This window comes from Rattus norvegicus, chromosome 8 (assembly GCF_021556685.1).
Source record: "Rattus norvegicus strain SHRSP/BbbUtx chromosome 8, alternate assembly SHRSP_T2T, whole genome shotgun sequence".
In the NCBI taxonomy this organism is placed as follows: Eukaryota; Metazoa; Chordata; class Mammalia; order Rodentia; family Muridae; genus Rattus; species Rattus norvegicus.
In genome coordinates, this window is record NC_141541.1 from 18,735,420 (window position 1) to 18,759,695 (window position 24,276).

At 44.8% G+C, this 24,276-nt stretch overlaps 1 protein-coding gene across 3 annotated transcripts in view; it reads left to right on the top strand.

The window, feature by feature from the left end:
• The window catches only part of Slc36a4 (solute carrier family 36 member 4), a 32,745-nt gene extending 9,724 nt beyond the window's left edge, over positions 1–23,021 (top strand). Inside the window, exons 2-11 of one of the 3 annotated variants that reach the window (XM_087561709.1) lie at positions 2,256–2,379; positions 3,333–3,423; positions 4,545–4,633; positions 6,129–6,224; positions 7,101–7,185; positions 9,148–9,375; positions 11,064–11,162; positions 13,991–14,160; positions 17,921–18,077; positions 18,525–23,021. In XM_087561709.1, coding sequence (XP_087417835.1) covers positions 2,256–2,379; positions 3,333–3,423; positions 4,545–4,633; positions 6,129–6,224; positions 7,101–7,185; positions 9,148–9,375; positions 11,064–11,162; positions 13,991–14,160; positions 17,921–18,077; positions 18,525–18,563 — 1,178 coding nt within the window. In that variant the 3' untranslated portion in view covers positions 18,564–23,021. 3 annotated transcript variants of the gene reach the window in all.
• The last annotated feature ends 1,255 nt before the right edge of the window (positions 23,022–24,276 follow it).

Consider the following 24,276-nt stretch of genomic DNA (forward strand, 5'->3'; position numbering starts at 1 on the left):
TCAGAACTCTGATGTGTGGATTCTCTAGTTCTTAGGAAGGGTGCTGTCACAGGGTGAACTGAGATCATGTGTGCATGCTCTGTAGGAACTCGTGGACGCGAGTCTGCGTTTGGGAGGGAAAGGATAGTTGCAGCAAATGCTGAAAGTTAAAGTCTGCAAAAAAAGAGAAAAATACACAGTGTCGGTACTATTTTTCTCCGTTTGGCAAATTTAAACCTGAAATAATTCTAAAATGAAGAGTTTGAAGAGCGAGGGTGATCATTTCTAACTATAGTTACTCTACTCCCTGCATGCGTTCTATGAGTGGTAGATGAATGTGTTTAACTTTAAAATCTTTGTGTTTCTGTCTTAGCAAGCTCAGGTTTAATGATTTCTTTTATTATAGTGAGAGGTGGTGGTGAACAGCCAAATGAAAACATTAGGAAGAAGATAGCGTTCTGATATGAAAATTTTAACATTGAGATGGATGTAATTTTAAGTACTTAAAAATGTGATTATTAGGGCTGGAGAGATGGCTCAGTGGTTAAGAGCCCTGACTGCTCTTCTAAAGGTCCTGAGTTCAATTCCCAGCAACCACATGGTGGCTCACAGCCATCTGTAATGGGATCTGATGCCCTCTTCTGGTGTGTCTGAGGACAGTGACAGTGCACTCATATATAATAAATAAATACATCTTTACAAAAAAGATTTTAAAAAATATGATTATTATTTACCTGTTACAATATGATTTGAAACTGGTCAGATATAGAAAATATATTTGATTATTTCTTTATATTTCTTGTCCTGTAAACTTCATGTGGATAAAACGAGAACTGTTTTCTATAGTAAGTAGCTTTTCCGTCTGCACTGTGTAATTCAAATAGAACATCCAGAAAGCAAGTCTCATTGTTTCTTTGTGATAATATCAAGACTCAGGGTGTGGTGCTGAGGTGAACTAAGATACCCTGCTGCAGTGAATACACATGGCATTTCTGTGTGTGTGTGTGTGTGTGTGTGTGTGGTGTGTTTGTGTATATGTTTGTGTGTGGTGTGTGTATCTGTGTGTGTCTGTGTGTGGTGTGTGTGTGTGGTGTGTGTGTTTGTGTATGTGTTTGTGTGTGTGGTGTGTGTGTGTGTGTCTGTGTGTGTGTCTGTGTGTGTGTGTCTGTGTGTGTGTGTGTGTCTGTGTGTGTTTGTGTCTGTGTGTGTGTGTGTGTCTGTGTGTGTGTGTGTCTGTGTGTGCAGAGGGTATACATGCTTGCATGTGTAAATGTGTATAGTGCACAGAGGGTATACATGCTTGCATGTGTAAATGTGTATAGTGCACAGAGGGTATACATGCTTGCATGTGTAAGTGTGTGTATTGTGTGCAGAGGGTATACATGCTTGCATGTGTAAGTGTGTGTATTGTGTGCAGAGGGTATACATGCTTGCATGTGTAAGTGTGTGTGGTGTGCAGAGGGTATACATGCTTGCATGTGTAAGTGTGTGTAGTGTGCAGAGGGTATACATGCTTGCATGTGTAAGTGTGTGTATTGTGTGCAGAGGGTATACATGCTTGCATGTGTAAGTGTGTGTAGTGTGCAGAGGGTATACATGCTTGCATGTGTAAGTGTGTGTATTGTGTGCAGAGGGTATACATGCTTGCATGTGTAAGTGTGTGTGGTGTGCAGAGGGTATACATGCTTGCATGTGTAAGTGTGTGTAGTGTGCAGAGGGTATACATGCTTGCATGTGTAAGTGTGTGTGGTGTGCAGAGGGTATACATGCTTGCATGTGTAAGTGTGTGTGGTGTGCTGAGGGTATACATGCTTGCATGTGTAAGTGTGTGTGGTGTGCTGAGGGTATACATGCTTGCATGTGTAAGTGTGTGTAGTGTGCAGAGGGTATACATGCTTGCATGTGTAAGTGTGTGTGGTGTGCTGAGGGTATACATGTTTACATGTGTGTGTATGTAGGTCTGAAGGGGAACTTGATCATCTTGCTAGGCTGCTTTCTACTTTATGTATTGAGGCAGGGTCTTTCACTGAATCCAGAGTTCGTGATACCTTGCTGGTTTTGTCGGCCACTTAGCTCGTTGCCTGTCTCTGCCTCTCGAGTGCTAATATTACAAGCAGCTGCCACGGCTTGCTATTGGGAGTGTCAGGCTCAGACTCAGGTCCTTGCACCGAGGGTCAGATGTTTTATCCAGTGAGCCATCTCTCTAGCCTGATAGAAGTCATAGCCATATGTCAGTTTTACAAGCCGTGGTTCAGGACCTTTTTTCTGTTTTGTAGATATGGACGTGATGAGGCCCTTAATAAACGAACAGAATTTCGATGGGTCGTCCGACGAGGAGCAGGAACAGACGCTTCTGCCCATGCAGAAACACTACCAGCTCGATGGGCAGCATGGGATTTCGTGAGTGTCATGGGTCCTTGGCCTTGTTATCGAAGCGTGCATTTCTCAGTCTCCCATCGGTCTGAGCGTTTTATGCTGCAGATGACACAGAGATGAGTAAGAAGGTTAAGGAGTCAGACTCCTCCATGCTTGTGGTCTGCGAGAGAGGGACATTAGGTGACTGAACATTGTGGGGGTTTCTTCAGTAGTGATAGATATCAAATGCTGTGTCCCTCAAAGGAAGATCTCAGAAGAGGGAGGGATCTTGAGGGAGTGGGGAGTGGCTCGTGCAGCTTGAGGAGACAAGCTACAGGTGGAATGCTAAAAAAACCTGCTTTCTTATGATCATTAAATTCTTGTCTTAACAGTAGTTTAATGATTAATGCAGTCACCTGAAATTCGATCACGAGTGTAAACAGATACACAGCACCCAAACAAGTAATTCCAGGCTGGTATTCTTGCTTTATAAGTTTGAATTTTGTAGTCTTCTTAATTTTAGTTCATTTCTTCTTGGTCATGGAGAGTAACTCTGATGAAGTAGAATGTCCAATGGCAAGCCCTGAGGGAGCTCATGATAATAAAAATTGTCATTTTACCTGAGGATAGCTTTAGAACTTGTATACATACTTTTCGTCGATAACCTCTGTTTAGGTGACAATCACGGATCAAATGTTTAGAACTGTAATTAGACAGTACAAGTTGTTTTACCAGTCAAACCTTGAGTGTTCTTGACACCACAGCAGCAAAGCATCCCATGAGAAAATTGCTGTTCTGTGTGCACAACGTTTCACTAAACATTTCATTGGATCGCCACAATAAACCTCTATGCTTGCTTCTGTCGAGTGAAGACAAGACTGGAGCCTGGGCAGTGGAGCCTAGGGTGACTCATGCTGCTGCACGGTGGGAACCATACGTTGGTGTGTGGGTCCCTAGCTTGAATGTTTAAATCATCACTTATGACTTTCACCTTCCAGGTTTGTGCAGACCTTGATGCACCTTCTCAAGGGGAACATTGGAACCGGCCTCTTAGGGCTTCCCTTGGCAATAAAGAATGCAGGCATCGTGGTAAGCCAGTCTGTGCCTTCCGGTAGATACAGTTGTTTGTCTGCAGAAATGACTTCTAGGTCCCATACCTAGAGCCTCATCTAGTATAACCTGGTCGGGTGACCTGTAGGTGGCCATTGGCTGTTGTCCTGATAGTTATGTGAAGTGTAATCATCGTAAGTAGCCCAGAGTGATATTTACTGTTTTCATTTCTATGTGATTACTTACTTTAATATTTAACAATGACACCCACCGTGATGGGTTTTCAAACCTAACAAACCTTTCTGAAGATGGGTTTGTCTCAGTGTTTTGGGTTCTCAGGTGCTTAAGCCATAATGTATTAAGGGACTGGATAATTTCTATGGTGAAACTTCTTTAGTATCTTAGAGTCAGGATCAGTTTATATGCAGCATTCATATCTAAGAAAAATGGTTGAAATGAGTAACAATGTCTTTTAGAGGAAAAGATCAAAGGTTGTTAGAGACAGCTCCTCTAATGACTGCATTTGAGAGCCTCGTTGAGGTTGATTTGTGGAGGAAGAAAATGAGATCTGATCGTTTTAAAATGGATTGGTTTCCATCGAGGTTGTAGCTATCCCCGCTTTCCCTGTGTTTAACAGCCGGCATGCAAAGAAACTGGAGTTTTGATTGTCTAAGTAAGCCTTGCCTGGTTCTGTTACCCAGACACTACTGGCGAGTACACACTTGAAACATCTCATGAACCACTTTGTGAAATAATTATTTCCTAATTGTTGTTCCTGATACACGCTCAGTTTCTCTAAGAGTAAGGGTAATAAGATTTTTCTTCTTTGTCTAGATAGGGCTGTAGTGTGTATTATGCCTGTGAGACACTGATACTTTAGGTCTGTCTTATTCTGAACATGCCGTTGTATTCTGTATTCTTCCCTGAGCATCTGTACTTTGTAACCCAGGCTTCCGTTGCAAAGTCATCAAGGTAGCATCATTGTCTAAAATGCCACCTGATGTAATTTCTGTGTACTAATGTTTCTCATGCCTGTGATGATTTAATCAATGGATCCAGCAATTTGTTCATTGTAAATAAATTGTCCATCGACTCATGGCTTGTAAGTTTACTCAGTTTTTAAAATGATTGTTTAAATCTTTGTATTTTCTTCTCCACAGCTTGGACCAATCAGCCTTGTGTTTATAGGAATTATTTCCGTCCACTGTATGCACATATTGGTACGTTGCAGTCACTTTCTATGTCAGAGGTAAATGTGGACTCATTCAGTCTATTTGATTAATTGTAAAGTTTAGTGTTTGCTTATGGCATCGTTGTCTCCTGTATCTGTTGTGCATTGTACGTAGAGATTGCACTTCCTTCCACGGCATAGACACAGCCAAGACAGTGACCGTGGGACAGGCTAGCGTTTTCTATACTTAAATTACTCAGGGTCTGGTCCCACTGGTCCCTTAGTGGTCCTAGAGAGTTGGTGTCCGGATCCTCATGGGTACCTACAAGTGCTTAAGCCCCTCACATAAAACGATGAAACTCTGCACAACCTTTCAGATGCTACGGTCATCTTTCATACAGTATAAATGCCATGCATGTTATCATTCTATACTGTTTCCCAGGTAACGACAAGAAAAGCAAGGCTGTATATGTAGTCAACACAGACATATTTTTTCATAAATTTTCCATATGCAATTGGTCAGCCCACACATGGGGAACTTGTGGGTATGGAGGGATGAGTGTAGTTTCTTTTATCTTTTTAATGTCTATCATTGTCTGTATGTATATGATGTATGTATGCGGGCACACGTATGACACAGCATGCACGTGGAGGAGAGAGGACAATTATGTGGCATCAGTACTTTCCTCTAACTCATGGGGCCCTGGGGCTTGAACTCGGCTTCTCAGGCTTTTGTGGTGGGTGCTTTGGCTGCCAAGTCCTCATGCCAGCCCGAGACTACAGATGCTCAAAAAGTCTACTGGGGAGACGGAACAGGAAGGAGACCGAGGAGCTGTGCACTCGGAGTGACGGTGCCAGCTCTTCTGTCATTAGTGAGTCAGTGTGGGGCATAGCGTCCTTCAGTGACGGTTCCTGACGTATGGGCTGACAGACTGTCATAAGAATAATATATCCCCTCTTAGTTCTACGCCATGAGATGCGCCTACTGGTCAATAAATCAGACTTTAAACGTGCTTCAGATTAGAGTGGATAAGTGGTCTGGACCAACTCTTCATTAAATGTCCGTGAAACTGTTTATTTCATTTATGTTGTTTAAATAATGATGCGTACTCTAGAGAAGAAGGCAGTGTAGAGAATGGAGGGAGTCATGAGCCTCATGTCGTGGAGATGTTCGGAAGATTATATGAGACAGTTTATATAGAACTGTACTGCAGAGCCTGGTGCACTGTCCCATGGTGCAGTCAGCATGAAATAATCGTCGGAAGAACAGTATAGTTGTTGTTTTTAGGTGCTTAAAAATTTTAAATCAATGAAGCACTATACAGAATTGTCTGAAGTCTACAGATAAGAAAGCTTCAGCCATGGATATAACTCTGTATGTCCGTGACAGGGCACTGATATCTTGACATTTCTTGAGTCATGCTCAAGTACACGGATACTTACACTTTGAAAACAAATCTGCTAATGTACATCCTTGGGTTCTCAAATCTGTATTTATTTGATGCTATTTTTACAAAATGTCCTTATAGACCACTTTAATACTTTTCTGTGTACGTTTGTCATTAAATTTCAGGTTTAAGAAGTCAACGTTGGGGTACAGTGACACTGTGAGTTTTGCCATGGAGGCCAGCCCGTGGAGTTGTCTTCAGAGGCAGGCAGCGTGGGGGCGGTGAGCACTGGCCTTGCTTCTCATGTCTCTGTTGAAGTTCTTCTAATTTTTACCTATTTTCATCAAATAAGATATAACTCAAAGTATGAGGTAGTTATGAGATCATAGAAGTAGTCTTTACAGTTGGACAGACTCTGATCTAGTCCCTGCCGGTTTGATGGTTTATGAGTTGATGATGTTGACAGGATTCATCAATGAGTCAGGCAGTCTGACTGAGTGCTCTGTCCTTGCTCCAAGTCCAGTATGCAGGATGTCATTTTGGGGCCTGCCGTGTTCCAGTGACATCACAAAGATGTCACATAAGACAGCAGCTGCTCCCTCCTTCTACACAACTGCTTTATTCTGGACCTTTTCAGTGAATCTTACTAGAAATTAAAAACAAAATTTACCAAAGGAGTCTCTAGAAGTTTGATCCACATCCCCAACTCTTGCGCTTTACTTCTTTATTATTTGGGAAGTAGCAAGTGTACTTAGCACAGGTGCAAGTGACCCAAGGCTGTCTGGGTGTGAGGAAGATCACGAGAAGTAGGAGGGATGGGTTTCCTCTAAGTCAGGAACTTTTCTCAGCACTGAGGCCTGAATGAAGGTCCCGAGCACACCCCAAATCTGAACGTATTTCTGTAAAACTGTTTGACAAGCAGCTATTCTTACCCAGAATTGCACAAGTAGGAAGTGATGTAAAGGTCTCTGCCTTTAAGCTGAATGGAGCTTTCACTGTCCTTGTCTAGTGCCTTACTGACTGTGACGTGTGACCTCCGTAGGCATTGTCTCAGGAAGTAACAGGAAAATGCTATTATAGTGTTTTAAAGTAGTCAGAGAATGAGCTCTGCTGCCTGTTCAGAGCCCCCGTGACCCTTCCTGTGGGACTGTTTGCAGGAGCGTGGTCGACTTCTTTCTGGTGATAACACAGCTGGGATTCTGCAGTGTCTATATTGTCTTCTTAGCTGAGAATGTGAAACAGGTGAGTATGTTTCCGCTTTGTGACGTTGCTTCCTTCCGGTGCCCTGTTTATTGCACAGTGGATGATGCTGTGGTTGAAAATCAGGACACGTTTCACTTGTGGTCATTCTTTACGTTCTCCCTTAAAAGCTGGATTTCTGTATTGTCATGCCTGACAGCCATGGTTGTGTATTTAGGCTGGGCTGTGGTGTGGTTCAAACTCACATCTCTAAAGCATGTGCGTAGGCGTTGGGGTGATGTCCTTCACGTTGCTGGTGTCCTTAAGGCGGTATAAGATAGTATGCAGCAGTGGAAAGCTGGGGCTAAGAAAGAGTGCTTACTCCCAAGGCTCAGTAATTGCTGCACTTGTGTAAAAAGGCTCTGGAATCACATGCCATGTGGCATTCCCACGGAACAAGATGGCAGCAGCCTCTCTGGGAGCCGTGCAGAATGGCAGCAGCCTATCAGGGAGCGGTCAGAATGGCAGCAGCCTATCAGGGACAGTGCAGAATGGCAGCAGCCTATCAGGGAGCATGCAGAATGGCAGCAGCCTCTCTGGGAGCGGGCAGAATGGCAGCTGTGGAGCTTGTTTTCTCATCCCCACCATTTTCACTTGCTTGTCTGAGATGGACTCCTCTAGTTCATGCTCATTGTGAACTTTCTGTATAGCTCAGACTGGCCTTGAACCTCCTGATCCTCCTGCACATACTCCCAAGTGCTGGCCCACAGATGTGTACCACCATGGCTGGTTATTGCTGGGGCTATCCTAGCTCTCCCCTCAAGGGAGTTGCCAGCAAGCCCTGTTTCAATGTAGGAATAATGCCTTCGCCTTGTTTATGAACCTCAGCACGGCATTAACTTTCACAATTATCCTGGAAGTTATTCCCCAGTCTTGTGTCTATGATCGACGTCTCCTCAGCTTCCTGCACGTTTTCCTGAAATGGAGACCTCAGTCACAGTTGCTCCTACTGTGTTGTTTGTCAGTTAAGTATGGCCTTGAAATTCAGGATCTCAGTGCCTCAGTTTCCTAGTTGGGTTCCTAGGTGTGTATCATCACACCTGGTTAGCCTGGTTAGCCACCTCTGGGACCTGGAAATGCTTTTATCATTGGGTAGATTTTGAGGTTTCTTCTCTCTCTGTCTCTGTCTGTCTCTGTCTGTCTCTGTCTCTCTCTCTGTCTCTCTCCCTCTCTCTGTCTCTCTGTCTCTCTTTCTCTGTCTCTCTCTGTCTCTCTCTCTCTCTGTGTGTGTGTGTGTGTGTGTGTGTGTGTGTGTGAGACAGAGGGGGGGCATTTAAATGCTTTGACTTCTCCCATGAAGTCTGTTCCAGAGCTTAATGGAAATTTTAAGTCATGAGAAGATGAGGTAGAAAAGCTGCTTCCTGGGTGGTTAGAAAGAGACGTTGTCTTTTATAGCTAGAAGATGAAAGCCGTTTAGAAGCATAAAGGGAACCACAGAAAAGACATGCAGTTGGACTTTAAAGAACAGCCTGAGGCAACAGCGAGCGCCCACATGGGCAGGGCAGGCAGCAGTCACAGAAGTGTGGGATTGGGAATTGTCACTCTTGTAAAGTTTCCTTCCATGGCCATGCACATTACTGAACACAGTCGTTACAACTCACTCCTCCTCCTCCTCCTCCCCACCACCACCACCACCTCAGGAAAACACTGAGGTCACCAGTGTCCCAGTGAGAAACTATGGTTTGACCTCAGTGGTCACCAGTGTCACAGTAAGGCACTGCGGGATGACCTCAGTGGTCACCAGTGTCACAGTAAGGCACTGCGGGATGACCTCAGTGGTCACCAGTGTCACAGTAAGGCACTGCGGGATGACCTCACTGGTCACCAGTGTCACAGTAAGGCACTGCGGGATGACCTCACTGGTCACCAGTGTCACAGGCTCGATGGTAGAGGGTGTGGTTTTATTTGACTGGTCTCTCTTGACTGTGAGCTCATGGGTCATTTCTTCCTCTGTGCACACTGCAGGTTCATGAAGGACTCCTGGAGACCACAGTGGTCGTTTCGAATAGCTCGGATCTGTCTCAAGTCTGTGAGAGGAGAAGTGTGGACCTCAGGGTCTACATGCTCTGCTTTCTCCCACTTCTAATTCTCTTGGTGTTCATTCGAGAGCTGAAGAGTCTCTTTGTACTCTCATTCCTTGCCAACATTTCCATGGCTGCCAGTCTCGTGATAATTTACCAGTATGTTGTTAGGGTAAGTGTGCTTTTGGGTAGCCATCCTGTGTTCCCACGTGGGTAGAGCTGTCTTTGGAGGTGAGAGACCTGTTCCACCTATGTGGTACACAGATAGGTAGTAAATGTTGATTTCCCTTCATGAAATGTTAACACATGAAGTAGTTGCTAAGATGTTGAGCCTGGCTTTAACACTGATGACGGTGTTTGTGGGTTTGTGACTGTTTCCAAACATCCTGCCTTTCCTGGTAGAGCTGCTGTGAGATTTAGGATCGGGCTCTTTCTCAGAGCCTCCTGTGACTCAGCTCACTGAGTTATTGGGCTTGTGCTTCTGAGATTTGAGTCAGTCACAAGGGTGGGCGTGTGTATAATTCTCCAAGCTCTGTGCTTGCTGCCACATGCCCTCCACTGCCATGGCACACGCTTGTGACTCCTTTGTTTGAAGACTTTGCAGTAATGAAAACCGAGGTCACTCTTTGAAGTCTCAGGACTTTTAATCCAGTTGAGGGTTTCTGTTTTATTTCCTCATGATCTAATCGATTAAGTATATTACCTCTAAGATAATCAGAACATTTCCATTAGCAGTTCAAACACAGTCATGCTGCATCTGCTTCAAGTTTCCTTAGAAAAGTAGCTCTCCCAGGAGAGGGAAGAGCACAGGGCACGACATCTGCACACTGGAGAGCAGTTCAGCATTTGCAGATGACGAAGTCACACGGCATCTTCATATCATGAGATTCTGCATGCGCCTCTACTGTTCCCTACCTCCACGCTCCCAGCCTCCACGCTCCCAGCCTCCACGCTCCCAACCTCCACGCTCCCAACCTCCACGCTCCCAGCCTCCACGCTCCCAGCCTCCACGCTCCCTACCTCCACGCTCCCAACCTCCACGCTCCCAACCTCCACGCTCCCTACCTCCACGCTCCCAGCCTCCACGCTCCCAGACTCCACGTTCCCAGCCTCCACGTTCCCAGCCTCCACGCTCCCTACCTCCACGCTCCCAACCTCCACGCTCCCAACCTCCACGCTCCCAGCCTCCACGCTCCCAGCCTCCCCACGTGCCTTCACACTTCTGTCTGCAGAGCTCCTCTCCTTGGCCTTGAATTCTCCTTCCGTAGGCAAGGCAGAGAGGAAGGCGTTGGCAAGGAAGGCTAGAATTAGGCTATCTGGAAGAACGGTCATTGTAGTCAGTGGGTTTGAGCCAGGTGTGCTGCAGTGACTTTGTCTAGATCAGGAGACTGGGAAGCATTACTGAGTTGGTGCCAAGTAATGAAGGACAGTGGGGTCGTCCACGCTGTGTCAGAGCACACTGAAATCCCAGGAGACTTGTGCCAGGGACACCTAGGGAGGAAGGCAGGAGCCAGATGTCATAGAGAATGGAGGAGGAGGGACACATGGAGACCACAGCAGTGCCCGTGCACTTCTTATATGGCAGGAGATGTGCCCCATGTGCTGCCCACGACTGGCCAGTGCACATAGGTTCACAGGAGGATTGTGTGGTTGTCAGGGAAACAGTTTCTTCAGCAACTATCTACATCCTAACAGTTTGACCTCCCCTAACATAGGATACATAAAGTGTTTGCTCAATGTCATAACCCCGGTTGCTTTGCGAAGCTTGTGAGAGTGTGAGTCTGCTGTATAATTTTAAATAATTTGAATTAGAAGAAGCTATAGCCCAGTTTCTTTTTCCTTCTTTTCTGTCTTCTGCAGAGCATGCCGGATCCCCACAACCTTCCGATAGTCGCGGGGTGGAAGAAATACCCACTGTTCTTCGGTACCGCTGTGTTTGCTTTTGAAGGCATAGGCGTGGTAAGAACTTGCCATTGCTTGGTTGGATTTTAAACTCTAAAGTTAGCACAAGACTCTATATAGTCAAACTCTATAAAAGCACACATTTTCTTTCAGTGTTTTAATTTCTTGTACTCATAGACCATGATTCCCATTTTGGTGGACAAATTACAAAATGAAATAACAACAGGTGGGGGATACAACCACTCCTGAGATTTTTATTATAGATATAAGAGAGAAAATAGGCAGAGGGAAGAGTCCCAGATGAACATGGCTGGCAGGCGAAACCAGTCCATGAGGGGAGACTGTGAGGAGAGCAAGAGAGGAGCCTCCAACCAAGGACCAGCAGAGGCTTCTGGGCAGGAGACCAAGAGACCAGGGTAGCCAGAATGGCTGTGTTCTGTAAGGATCAGGCTGGGGGAAGTGAAGTGGAAGCCCAGCCTGGGAGGGAGGGGTTTAGGGCAGGGCGGGGTGAGGAGTGCTGGGAGGAGCCACAGGTATTACCAGTGAGACTTGACCTGGATTTGAGACCTAACAGTCAGTGCGGTAGACTTGAACTATTGTTTAGCTTTTCTACTGACGAGTAACTTAATCTTAGACGTGTTTCTTAGGGTCTCAGTTTTTTCCTTGGTAGGTTAAGTGGTGGTATAGATTAGACTTTTAGCATTATTGGGAGTAATTATCGGGAGTGTAAGTCTATAAAAGCCTTAAGGCCGCATACTGAAAACTCTTGTAAGTATCATATAACTTCAGAAACGCAACTCATGGAAAGTTTGTTTTCTCTGTGTCCCACATATTCAAGCATGCCCAAATAGAGCATTTTTTTTTTAATTTTAAAATTTCTATTATGCATGTGGATGATTGTACACTCAAGTGCATGCCTAGTTCCCATGAGGCCAGAAGAAGGTGTTGAGACCTTGGAACTGGAGTTACAGTAGATGTGAGCCACTGTGTGGGTGCTGGGAATCAAACCTAAGTCCTCTGGAAGAGCAGCCAGTGCTCTTGGTTACTGTAATAACACATGTTTAAAGGTGTACATGGTGTGGGCTGGGGAATTCAGAGCACAACTTTCAGGAGTTGCCTCTCGGGGGCAAGGGTTTCACGAGTAACTTAATCTTAGACGTGTTTCTTAGGGTCTCAGTTTTTTCCTTGGTAGGTTAAGTGGTGGTATAGATTAGACTTTTAGCATTATTGGGAGTAATTATCGGGAGTGTAAGTCTATAAAAGCCTTAAGGCCGCATACTGAAAACTCTTGTAAGTATCATATAACTTCAGAAACGCAACTCATGGAAAGTTTGTTTTCTCTGTGTCCCACATATTCAAGCATGCCCAAATAGAGCATTTTTTTTTAATTTTAAAATTTCTATTATGCATGTGGATGATTGTACACTCAAGTGCATGCCTAGTTCCCATGAGGCCAGAAGAAGGTGTTGAGACCTTGGAACTGGAGTTACAGTAGACGTGAGCCACTGTGTGGGTGCTGGGAATCAAACCTAAGTCCTCTGGAAGAGCAGCCAGTGCTCTTGGTTACTGTAATAACACATGTTTAAAGGTGTACATGGTGTGGGCTGGGGAATTCAGAGCACAACTTTCAGGAGTTGCCTCTCGGGGGCAAGGGTTTCACGAGCGTTCATATGCAGGTGAGCTTCAAGCGCTCTGTCTCCTGAGGGGCTAGAAGCAATACTCCTCACACAGCACCCTTAGCATGGAAACCCTAATTCTAAGTGCTGCGCTCCAAGAAAAAGACTAAGTTCTGTGGAGAAAAATATCTGATGAAAATGGAAACCATGGAATCCAAAGTGAGCGTGGGGCTCTTTGTAAGCCAGAGAGGAAGGGGATGCTGGGAGGGACACTGTGGCAGACAACGTCATGGATGCACGAGTGCCTGGCCATTTCACAGTGACAAAGGCTGGAACAGGATGAGTGATGGAGGGCATGGCAGTGGCAGGTTGCTACTCAGTGTACATAACAAATCTCCCAAGTCCACAGTGACATAAGCAATGGAACTAATGACTCCAGGATCCCAGGCAGAACCTCCCCCTTCAGCAGGTATAGACAATTCCCACTTAGTTCTTAGACGATGGACTAGATCCAATGCCCTCTTCTGGTGTGTCTGAAGACAGCTACAGTGCACTCATATATATAAAATAAATAATTCTTTAAAAAATATATTTTTAAAAAATAACCAGCAGGTTACTGCCTCAGAGTTGATATCAAACCTTTTTGTGAATTTAAAAAAAAAAAGTAGTATCAAAATCTATAGAAGCAGGGGCCGAGGAGACAGGTCAGTTGGTAAAATGCCTGCAGCACAAGGGGGACATCATCACCCACAGAAAAGGCGGGTAGAGGTGCATCAGTAACCCCAGGTAGATTGCTAGAACTCATAGGTGTGCAGCCTAGCCTACTCAGTAAGCTCCAGGTTCGGTGAGAAACCGAGAAAACAGCTGGAACCTTGGTGTGATGGTCCCACCTTTAGTCCCAGAATGTGGAGGCAGAGGCAGGCAGATCACTGAGCTGGAGGTCAGGCTGGTCTGTGCAGCTCCAGGCTAGCCAGGGCGATGTAGTGAGGCCCTCTCTAAGAAAACCCAAGGGGCAGGGGGAGTCCGAGGAGGAAAGCAATAGAAGAAGACACGGACATCAACCACACACACATGCAAACATGAGGATACACACCTCACACACACGTCTACATATCACATAGAAAATGGCACTTAAATGTGGATCAAAGATAAGATTTTCCACACAGACTACAAAAGACAGACCAACTTGTCTATCTAACAAGACTGTGGTTATTCTGAAATTCCTGTACCCTGCTCCTTTAAAAGCAGCTAATGTTACTCTCCTCTTAGGTGCTGCCACTGGAAAACCAAATGAGAGAGTCCAAGCGCTTCCCTCAGGCGTTGAACATTGGCATGGCCATCGTCACGGTGCTGTACATCAGCCTGGCCACGTTAGGCTACATGTGTTTCCGAGATGAGATCAAAGGCAGCATAACACTGAATCTTCCCCAGGACATGTGGTAAGTGGAGATGACTCATTCGTCCGAATTTAGGCGTCTTAGATGTAATTTACCAAGATTCATGGGTAAGATATGTTTCTAGATGATGACTTACACGTTTAAACTTACTATGATTTCCATATCAGTGGAAACTGAAAATGCATTTTAGGGGTGCTTAAAATTTCACTTAGGAGACATGGGTAGAAACAAGAGCAGTCTTCATCCACAGAGGTATCCGTGGAAGGTCTTACTGCAAAAGGAGCTGAAGAGAAAGCATGCAGAGAAATATGCACTCTGTTCCAGCCAGGGCAGAGAGGACGGGCAGGACTGCATGAAACCATGCTCATATGGTCCCAGTTCAAGCCTGAGTGTGTGTGACCTTCCATTTTCTACAGCACTGCCTCACCCACACCCTGCTAGCCACGGTTCTCAAGTTAGAAGAGAGCAAGTTGGGGCTTGTGACTCCATGACCATCCAATCATAGCTTAGCCTCAAGAAAGCCTTGCAAGTCACCTGATTTTTCAGCTAGCAAAAAAAAAGCCTCCAGAAATTATCGTGGAACACAGCAGAATCCTGAAGAGCAGGAGAACAAGTCAGAGTAAAGAGAGAGTTCCGTTAGAGAGGTCGTCCGAGTCTCTTCTCAGGGTGGCTGGGTGCAATGTGGTCTCTGCTTGTCTGCTGCTGTGGACCTGTTACTGTCCCTGGCTAAGAGATACAGGCGGAGGGAGCTGCCTTTCAAAGCTTAGAGTGTTCTGGAAAGTGAGAGAGCAGAACGGCCCTGGGGCTGTGTTCCCTCATGTCTTTTGTGTGTGATTCAGGATGCACAACTCTGTGGATACTTATTACTGAAATGAGAACAAAGGTTGAAAAGTTGAGAAAAACCATTAAGCATTATTGAAAGTACACATGCCAACTGTAGAAACAAATAGGCTTTTGGAACAGAAAATAGGTGAAAATGAAACGGGTGCTTTTTTTTTTTTTTTTTTTTTTTTTTTGGTTCTTTTTTTCGGAGCTGGGGACCGAACCCAGGGCCTTGTGCTTCCTAGGTAAGCGCTCTACCACTGAGCTAAATCCCCAGCCCCAAAACAGGTGCTTTTATATGACCTGTTTGAACACACTGTTGTTTCTGAATTACACTTGCGGGGTTGAAAAGCCAGTTTGTGCAGTGCTCACCTCTGTAGCACATGTCTGTGAAGAAGCAGTGCTCCCTGTAACACTAACAGTACTGCATACAGAATGGTATTAACACTAACCGCTTTTAGCTGTGTAACTCCAGCTTTCTGTCAGTGGAGTATATATAATTACATTTATATGCAAAGTGGTTGTGAACCTATTTTCATTTTAAAGCATATTATCAGCCATACTTTGAAAACACAACAATAAAGTATAATTAGAAGAAAAGCAATGCTCCTCTTTTAAATGGACAGTGAATTAACGAGAATGTTTAATTCTCTGTAATTGCTTATCAGAATATTTGAACGAATAGTCACTTAGTAAGTTTGTGTATTTCCAGCCACAACCATTTGTAGTTAACTTTTAAGGCTCTAGCTAAGTACATTGTTGGGTAATTTTTAAATTAAGATTTATTATTTCCAGGCCTAATTACGTCATTTGCCACATTTCAGACCTAGTTTTACTCCGTCTACTCATTCCTAAGGTGAATGTGCTGTTGCAGAAGCCTCCTGCGTCCTCCTTGCTCATAGACTAGGGAGCTATTGGGGAGCTGTCTGTACTCTTATGGCTGTAAGTCTTAAGCTGTCAGAGATGAGCTTAGCCCTGATTAATCGCCTGCTGAAAGTACAGGCCTTGATATCCTTTTAGGATAATAGGATTTGGTCTGAGGAGAGGCGCTTCCCACACGTATCCTACTCTTGGTGAGACAGTGGGCCTTGGTATTTCCACAGGGAAGGAGCCCAGGAGGTGTTCCCGCCCCAGTCTTCAGCACTGCCCCAGGGTCACAGCATTCTGGCCTCTTTCTAGCTTGTTTCTTAAAACGTGCAAGTGAATTTTAATATAAAAACATAAAATAAACAGAATGCTCAAAGTATTGGAATACAGTGCACTAATGTTATCACTCACACACGAGAGGAGTAGGCTTCTCGTTTACTCAGCCTGCGTGAGTCCACACATTCTGTCCATTTCTCTGAAGATGTCACTGTCATGCCAAGGCTCTGCAGAGGTGGCTCAGCTCTTGCTCATGCGGAGAACTTGCCACTCGTCCAGAAAACTCGGTTTAATTCCCACAGGATGGCTTTTGTAATTCCGGTCCTAGGGAATCTGATGCTCTCTTCTGGCCTCCAAATGGATACCTGGCCCAGGCATTCCCATGGTGCACAGACACACATGCAGACAAAGCACATAAATAATTAATTAAAATCGTAAGAAGCGAAGTGCATGCTGAGTTTTGGCGGGGGCCCATCATGAAGGTAGAAATCTAAAGACAGTCACATTTCATACATTACCTGAAGTACTACCGTTTACAGGGAGCCCTCTAGAGTTGCTCACTCAGCTGCCCACAATTTATAGCCAGTTTCAGTCTTTATTCTGGCTGGCTTGGACCATAGACACATATCTGGGGACCCAATTTTAGCCCTGAGCATTTAGAACAAGGGACTTTTAAAGACAAAACCCACATCCTCCTGGTATCTTACAAGGCAGCTATGCGGGGAGGTTTACACAAGCAAGCAGTTTAACAGAAGCTAAGCTACATGGGGAGGTTTACACAAGCAAGCAGTTTAACAGAAGCTAAGATAAGTTGGCTGGGGCATCTTGACCTCAGTTTCTGGAATAGAGCTGGGTACTTTTCCATGGGATTCTCCATCAAGGAGATGAAATTGTAGTTAACCTGTATGGCCTCAGCAACAATACAAGATGGATGAATAGCTGCCCTGTCCTGCCCTGCCCTGCCCTGCCCTGCCACACCATATATATTTATCCATGTGTATCACATAAAGTGAGTCATTAGAGAATTCTAGCGATGTCTATATGGTTGAACATTAATGTGCAGTTCTGAAGCCCTGACCTTAAAGGGAAAGTTTATACCACAAATCAAAGAGCAACAGATCTATTCCCATAGTGCGTGATTGTTAATACATGAAGCAGGTGTACCTTAGAGAACTCTGGTAGTTGAAATGACCCAGATGCTCTCCTTGTGACCTTTGGCTAACAAAAATGTCAAGCAAGGAGAACCCAGATTCAGAGCCTAATATGACATTTTCTTCTACATGTAGGTCACTGAGGTTGTGACTCACTATTTTAAAGAAGGAACAGAGATAGTCAAGTTTTTCCAAAGTTGAAAAAATCCCGCTTTGAAAGCTTTGACAGTCTCTCCTTGGGGCTGAGAATAAGCTCGGTGGACTGGCTTGGCCCTAGATGCTGTCTTCTGAGCACCACATCCCCAAGTCTGTGCTCAGCCTCACCAGGCTCTTCTGTCTGCACAAGGACTAGAAATGAAGTTAGTCATGGTTTCAACTCCTTCAGACAGGGTTCTTATTCTGTAGCCACATCCTGGTCTGGAAGTCACTACATATGTAGCCCAGATTGTTATGGAACTTAGAGCAATCCTCCTGTCTTGGCCTCCTGAGTGCTGGCATTAGAGTTGTGCCCCACCACATCTAGCTTGGTTGGCCTTTGCACAGACAAGCATCTTTGATTAGGAGGTTTCTAAAGTGGCTTCTGCTCTATATATAGTTCTTGTTTACCGTCTGAAAATTCAAAAAAGAGCAAAGTCAGATTCACATTAAAAGAAAAACTAAATGTTGAATTTCTTTTCTTCCAACAGGTTGTATCAGTCAGTGAAAATCCTGTATTCCTTTGGCATTTTTGTGACCTATTCTATTCAGTTCTATGTCCCAGCAGAGATCATTATCCCCGCAGTCACTGCTAGACTTCATGCCAAATGGAAGTGCATCTGTGACTTTGGGATACGGTCCCTCTTGGTTAGTATCACCTGTAAGTATCAGTGCGTGTCTGTCACAGTGGTTGACTTTCGTGTGTTCAAGTGAGGACTGCTGGGGTTGGGGATTTAGCTCAGTGGTAGAGCGCTTGCCTAGGAAGCGCAAGGCCCTGGGTTCGGTCCCCAGCTCCGGAAAAAAAAAAAAAAAAAAAGAACCAAAAAATGAGAACTGCTTAAATTGTGTATTTTGTAAACAGTTACTATTAGAAACATCGCTATCCAAAAAGTTACGAGTTGTTTACTTGAGAAATGTTGTTAAGTATGAGTCCAGCAAATGTTTCTCTGGTCTGTTCTTCCTTAGATTGGAATGAATTCTGTCAGTTTCCCATAAGTGGTGACTTCTGCTAATTACTCTCACGTGTAAGAAGATCTGCTTTTAGTCCCCACGTGTGTAGCATGCATGTTAAAAGGAACCATGTTTTTGTTATAGGTGCTGGCGCGGTTCTCATTCCCCGCCTGGACATTGTGATCTCCTTCGTGGGGGCTGTGAGTAGCAGCACTCTAGCCCTGATCCTGCCCCCGCTTGTGGAGATCCTGACGTTTTCCAAGGACCATTACAACGTATGGATGGTCCTGAAGAACATTTCCATAGCGTTCACTGGGTTCGTGGGCTTCTTGTTGGGCACGTATGTCACCGTCGAAGAAATTATTTATCCAACTACAGCAGTTGCTGATGGCGCCTCCCAGAGTCTCTCTCTGAACGTGAACTCTACATGTGTATCAAGTGGTTTGTAATAGTGGGAGAAGAGCGGTGAACCCTCCGTTGTCACCCCAGTTCTAACAGCAATCAAGAACGGGTACAGTGTATCGCCATACACTAAACACAGTGCCAAACTCCTGTTTTTGTTGGCAGAGTATTGTAATTTGACTGTGAACTGACATCTTTTGTAGCTGTGATAAACTATAGCAGATTATTGCTTTTATCTAATGACAATGAAACATTTTAAATTAGCTTTGAAGACTGAAAAAGTTTAAAATTCAAAACGGAAACAATAAGCATAGCCTGTTATTCTTTGTTTCTGTAAGAAATACTTTGGGTCATCTTTCTTACCACCATTGAGAAGACAAAGGATTTCAACATGGTATAAATTAAATAGGGGCATAGTTTTAAAAACCTCTTGGAAGCATCCCACAATAGCAGTGTTTACCTCCTGTGTACGTGTGCACAAAAATGCACTGATGGTGTTTTCTTCCGTGGGTGATGCTGCTGACGGGGCGATGCCTTGGAGGGATGGCAGATTCCCACTGACCACCGTGTGAGCAGTAGAGCGTTCCCAGAGCCAGAGTCGCTTTATTGTGCAGCTATTCAGAGGGTAGAGCGTCACGGTCACTGAGCAAGGCTCTGACTTCCTGTTTCAGTCGTAGGTGAAAAGGTCACGGAGGTATCTGGAATATCGCTCCCTTAGTTCTGTCTTAACTTAAGGGAGTTATTGCTCCCTTAGTTGTTCTGTCTTAACTTGAGGGAGTTATTGCTCTCTCAGTTGGGTTTCTGTCACTGATACAACAGCACAACCAGAAGCAATTCTGCAGGAGAAGGCTTCAGTTTACAGTTCCACACCACAGTCCTTCATTAAGGGGAGTGAGGGCAGGAACTCAAGGCGGGAACCTGGAGGCAGGAACTGACGAAGATGCCATGGAGGGGTGCTGCTTATTGGCTTGCTTCTTGTGGCTTGCTTCTCGTGGCTTGCTTCTCGTGGCTTGCTTCTCGTGGCTTGCTTCTCATGGCTTGCTCAGCCTGCTTTTTTATAGTACCCAGGGTAGCCAGCCCGGGTTGGTACCACCCACAGTGGGTATATCCCTCCCACCTCGATCATCAATCTGGAAAATGCCCCCACAGGCTTGCCTGCAGTTCTGTCTTGCAGAGACATTGTCTTGATTGAGTCTCTTCCAAAACCACTCCAGATTGTGTTAAGCTGACTTAAAATTCGCCAGGATGGCTACCGTTGTAGGAAATGGAGTCCCAGAATGCTGGGTTACTTGGTCAAGAGGACTTAGGCTGGAGTCAAGAGAACCTGACACGTGACCCAATGAAACAATTATTTTTCATGTCACAGTCAGTAAGAATTAAACACACCAGTTTAATGTTAGTGTAAAGTTCAGTTACATTTTCATCCTTTGGGAGAGTGTCCTATCTCCGAATAGTATTTGTGACGAGATTAAAAAGCCAGAAAAGAAATCCAAGACCTCACACAGGGAAAGAGGCTACCAGTCCTATAAACAGCCGGAGACTGGCAGCCACAGGGTGCGCTGTAGGGCGGAGGTCTCGGGGGCGAGGCCCCTTAAACAGCTGGCTAACTTTGTAGTGATCTAGCCACATGCTTCCTTGTTTCCTTGTAGATACCTGATAAAATACAGAACTCTAGAGCCTCCTAGCCACATAGCATTCCTTACTGCCGGCTTCCGTTGATCTGAATGGGCAGATGAACTGTGGGATGTATGTTTAAGAAAACTGGAGACAATAGGGAACTGTCTAGGAAAGACCAGGCACTTTAGGCATTGTCCAGAGAGATGCTGCCTTCTTCCTGTCTTCACACACACTAGCCAAAGCAACCAAGCTCACCTGATGACGAAGAGGAGAACTGGGGAGTTTGAGGGACGGGTGGGTCGTCTCTGACCGTCTTTGCCCATTGGCTCTGTAATGTGTTATCTGGAAGACGTTACCAAGCCATCTGGGGGATTCTCTATTTTTTACGTAAATGTTAATTTATTCAGGTGTGGCTTTGCGTACCTCATTACTTTGTCTTTAAGTCTGAGCCTATAAATATATCAGAAGCTTTATTTTGCTATGCATTCATAAGAACCAAAACTTTAAAAACATTTATGTTAGATATTTCTAATAATTGTGATATTTTATGTTAAATTGTTACTTCAAGTCTTCAGCCTTAGGCAGTGGATGAGTTTGTGAGAAAAGTGATTTCATTGGAATTGGACTGTGAGGAATGTATTAGGTATTTAAAACTACAGTGGCACACGGCTCTTGTCAGCTGTGTTCACGTTGTATCTGTACTTGGCCTCGTTTTATTTTTGTGTCTTCACCTGCTCCTTGCGGAATTCAAGTGCAGCAGGTTTTTAACAAGTGGGTCACCGCGGGGCTTCTTAAGTTCTGCGCACGGGGTGTGAGCGTCTCATCAGCTGGGACGTCTTCTGTAGTGAGACTGCGGAGTCAACAGCCCGTATGGAAGTCCCCAGATTGTCAGCACAAGAGGAGTCACAGTACAGAAAGGAGGACATGGTGAAAGAGGGGATGGTTTTAGTCTGCGGCGTGAGGCACTGTTTACATGCAGTATAAAAGACACACACTTGTTTAAGGGACCCTGAAGACATCCTTACGGTTTGATAATTTCCCTCTGATATTTGCTTTTACAGAATTTTATTTTCTAAAGATTTTTGGAGAAGATATTTCGATTCTAGCAGCTATTCCTTTTGTTTGGGGACCCGGAGGAAGGGGAAGCAGGCACACATGTTGAACTATCCTGATGGATCACACGTGGCTGAAGTGACTCCAGCAGTTACTTCTGTCGCGGTGGGAACTGTCTCGGAGAGCCAGTCAGTTGCGTGGATGTGGTTTCCTCTGAACAGCATTGAGAAAGCTGCTGTTTGCCTCCCATGGGCAGACTCAGCCATTCGCCTCGTGACACTGTTTCCTGACTCCAAGGAGTGCACTGGTGTCTGAGTCCACTCAAAACACTGTTCCCACACGACTTTCAACACAGGATCTTCCCCTCCGTGTGGCCCCGTTTCTCCACAGTTGAGCAAGTAGGAATTGGGAAGTTTTCGGGTTAGATGGCGCCACTTGACGTACACAGAGCTGTGTTTGCAGTACCCCAATACTTTCCTGTCCTGTCTGTTCTCTCTGACCTGCCACCAAAGCCGGCTCTGAGTCTTGTTAGATGATGTACTTTTTTTTTTTTTTTTTTTTTCTGGAGCTGGGGACCGAACCCAGGGCCTTGCGCTTGCTAGGCAAGCGCTCTACCACTGAGCTAAATCCCCAACCCCAATGATGATGATGTACTTAAAGTGTTTGTAAGCCATTTGTGGCAGTGCACTTGTGAATTTCCTAACAGGGTTTGATCTTACTTGGTGTATGTGTTTGTGGTCCTAGAGAATGCCAGTTTAGGTGCACGTCGGTGCCCTTCTAACTAGGTTTTACAGGCTCACCATTTCCCTTGGGTGCCCACAGCACATGGGCAGCATACGGTAGGTCTGTGTGCAACTCCTCTTTCCTCAGTCAAGATGGGAATACGGCGCAGAGCCCAGGAGATAATAAATGCAGTTGTTTCTAGAACATGGATGGTTCAGCAGATGCTAACTGTTGAGCAGTAAAACTGTTAGAAAGCACCAATAATGTCAAATTATAAAATGTTGGAAAATGTGTTCGTTTTGATCAGCTTGGCTCAGTTATTGTCCCTTAATTAAGAGAATGTGAGGGATTTGTCTCTCACAGATAACAGGATTCTTCCTGTCGTTGATGGCTGCATGTTACTGGCCACACATGACTTTCTGCATCTCGTTGGTTCCGACCTAGGATGTAAAAAGAAATGTGCTTAGGAAACGGCTAGGTCTAGAATTTATTGCCTAATGAGTGAAATGACAAGTCACCCGATTTCCTGTTAGCATGGGCTTGTTCCTGTGTGCGTCCATGCATGTTACCCCACAGGGACCCCCATCTGAATCCACTTCAGCTACTCCACCCCAGATAGGGCCAGATGATGATCACATAGGAAGATCCATAATCATGACACCAACAATTCAGGCTATCGATTTATGGTTTTCAAAAATGATTTTGTAAACTTTATTGAAAGTAAAGTTTCATTGGACTTGTGTGTCGTTTCTTATAATTTATTTTTCTTTGTAAAAGAGTCTGAAAATGTCTGAAAGTACTGTGACTTCTGAGTTGTCAATAAAGTATAATTATTTTGCTTGCTAATGAATGCCTCTTCAGTTTTCCACTCGTAAGGCTAAATATTATACGAAATATCCTAGCTGAAAATGGCACAAGGGAAGTATTTTCTTCTATTAAATCTTTAATTTTTATTTTGTTTATTAGTATATGGCTGCATTTGCTGCGGTGCGTGTGGAGGTCAGAGAACAGCTTTGTGGAGTTGTCTCTCTCCTGTCTTTACATGGGATCTCAGGTATCACACTCACGTCCTCAGGCTTCTGTAGCCCCTGAGACATTTTGCTGTCCCCTCCCAATTTTCATTACTTAGGTTTTATTGCATTCTTATTACTGTATATGTGTGAGGGAGATGTGTGAATATTTTCTTAATGAATAGTGGGAGCAGTCTTTATGGGAAGTCAGTGCCTCAAAGGTTTAAGAGTAGAGGAAAAATGAGAGGACCCTGAGAACCATGAACCCAGGGACATGCACTACTCACTCGGCTTACCACTCCCATTATGTCAAAGGAGCTAAAATGTGGCAAATGCCTGATCCCACTAAGGACCGATAAACGCTGAGTTGACGGGAGTGTCAGCTCTGTGACTTGATCACCGTGCATTGTGTACGAGCTTTAACACCTCACATTGTGCTCCGTAAATCTGTAGAATTTGATGTGTCCTTTGAAAAAGCCTTGAAATGACCAGGTATCAGCCATATCACTGGATAAAATGGGACAATGGCTTCAGAAAGCTTCATCCCATCCCCTTATCAAAGGAAACAAAGGTGCTTATATCTCGACTCCCAGGAATTCTGATCCTGTGAACCTGAGACAAGGACATCTCAAGGTATGTGAGGAACTTCACCAAGAGAGAGGCTGCAAACAGAAAATAACAGCAAAGCCCTGCTGGGCGGGCAGAGCACACTGAGGAGGCCGAGTCAGGAGAGCTGAAACTCTAGGCCAGGCCGGGCTACTGAAGACGACCCTATCGTGAAAACCAAACCAGTAAACAAAAATCCCTTGTCCTGGGACAGTGTTTGTCTCACAAGAGAAGAGACAGGCCACCCCTTCTCTCTCCACTCTAATATATATGGAAATATCTCCATGGTGAGAAGCCATCTCTCATTGACCCACCCTCTGTACTAAACTTAATAAAAGTCTAATTCTGATTTGTGTTACAACATTGAACCCTGGGCTCTTCTCCACATGAAAGCAGCATCCAGATCTTTCATCAGTGCCACCGCCACAGTCACCACGGAGGGAAAAGAAATAAAAAGAGACTGGACTAGAGAGATGCTGTTTCCA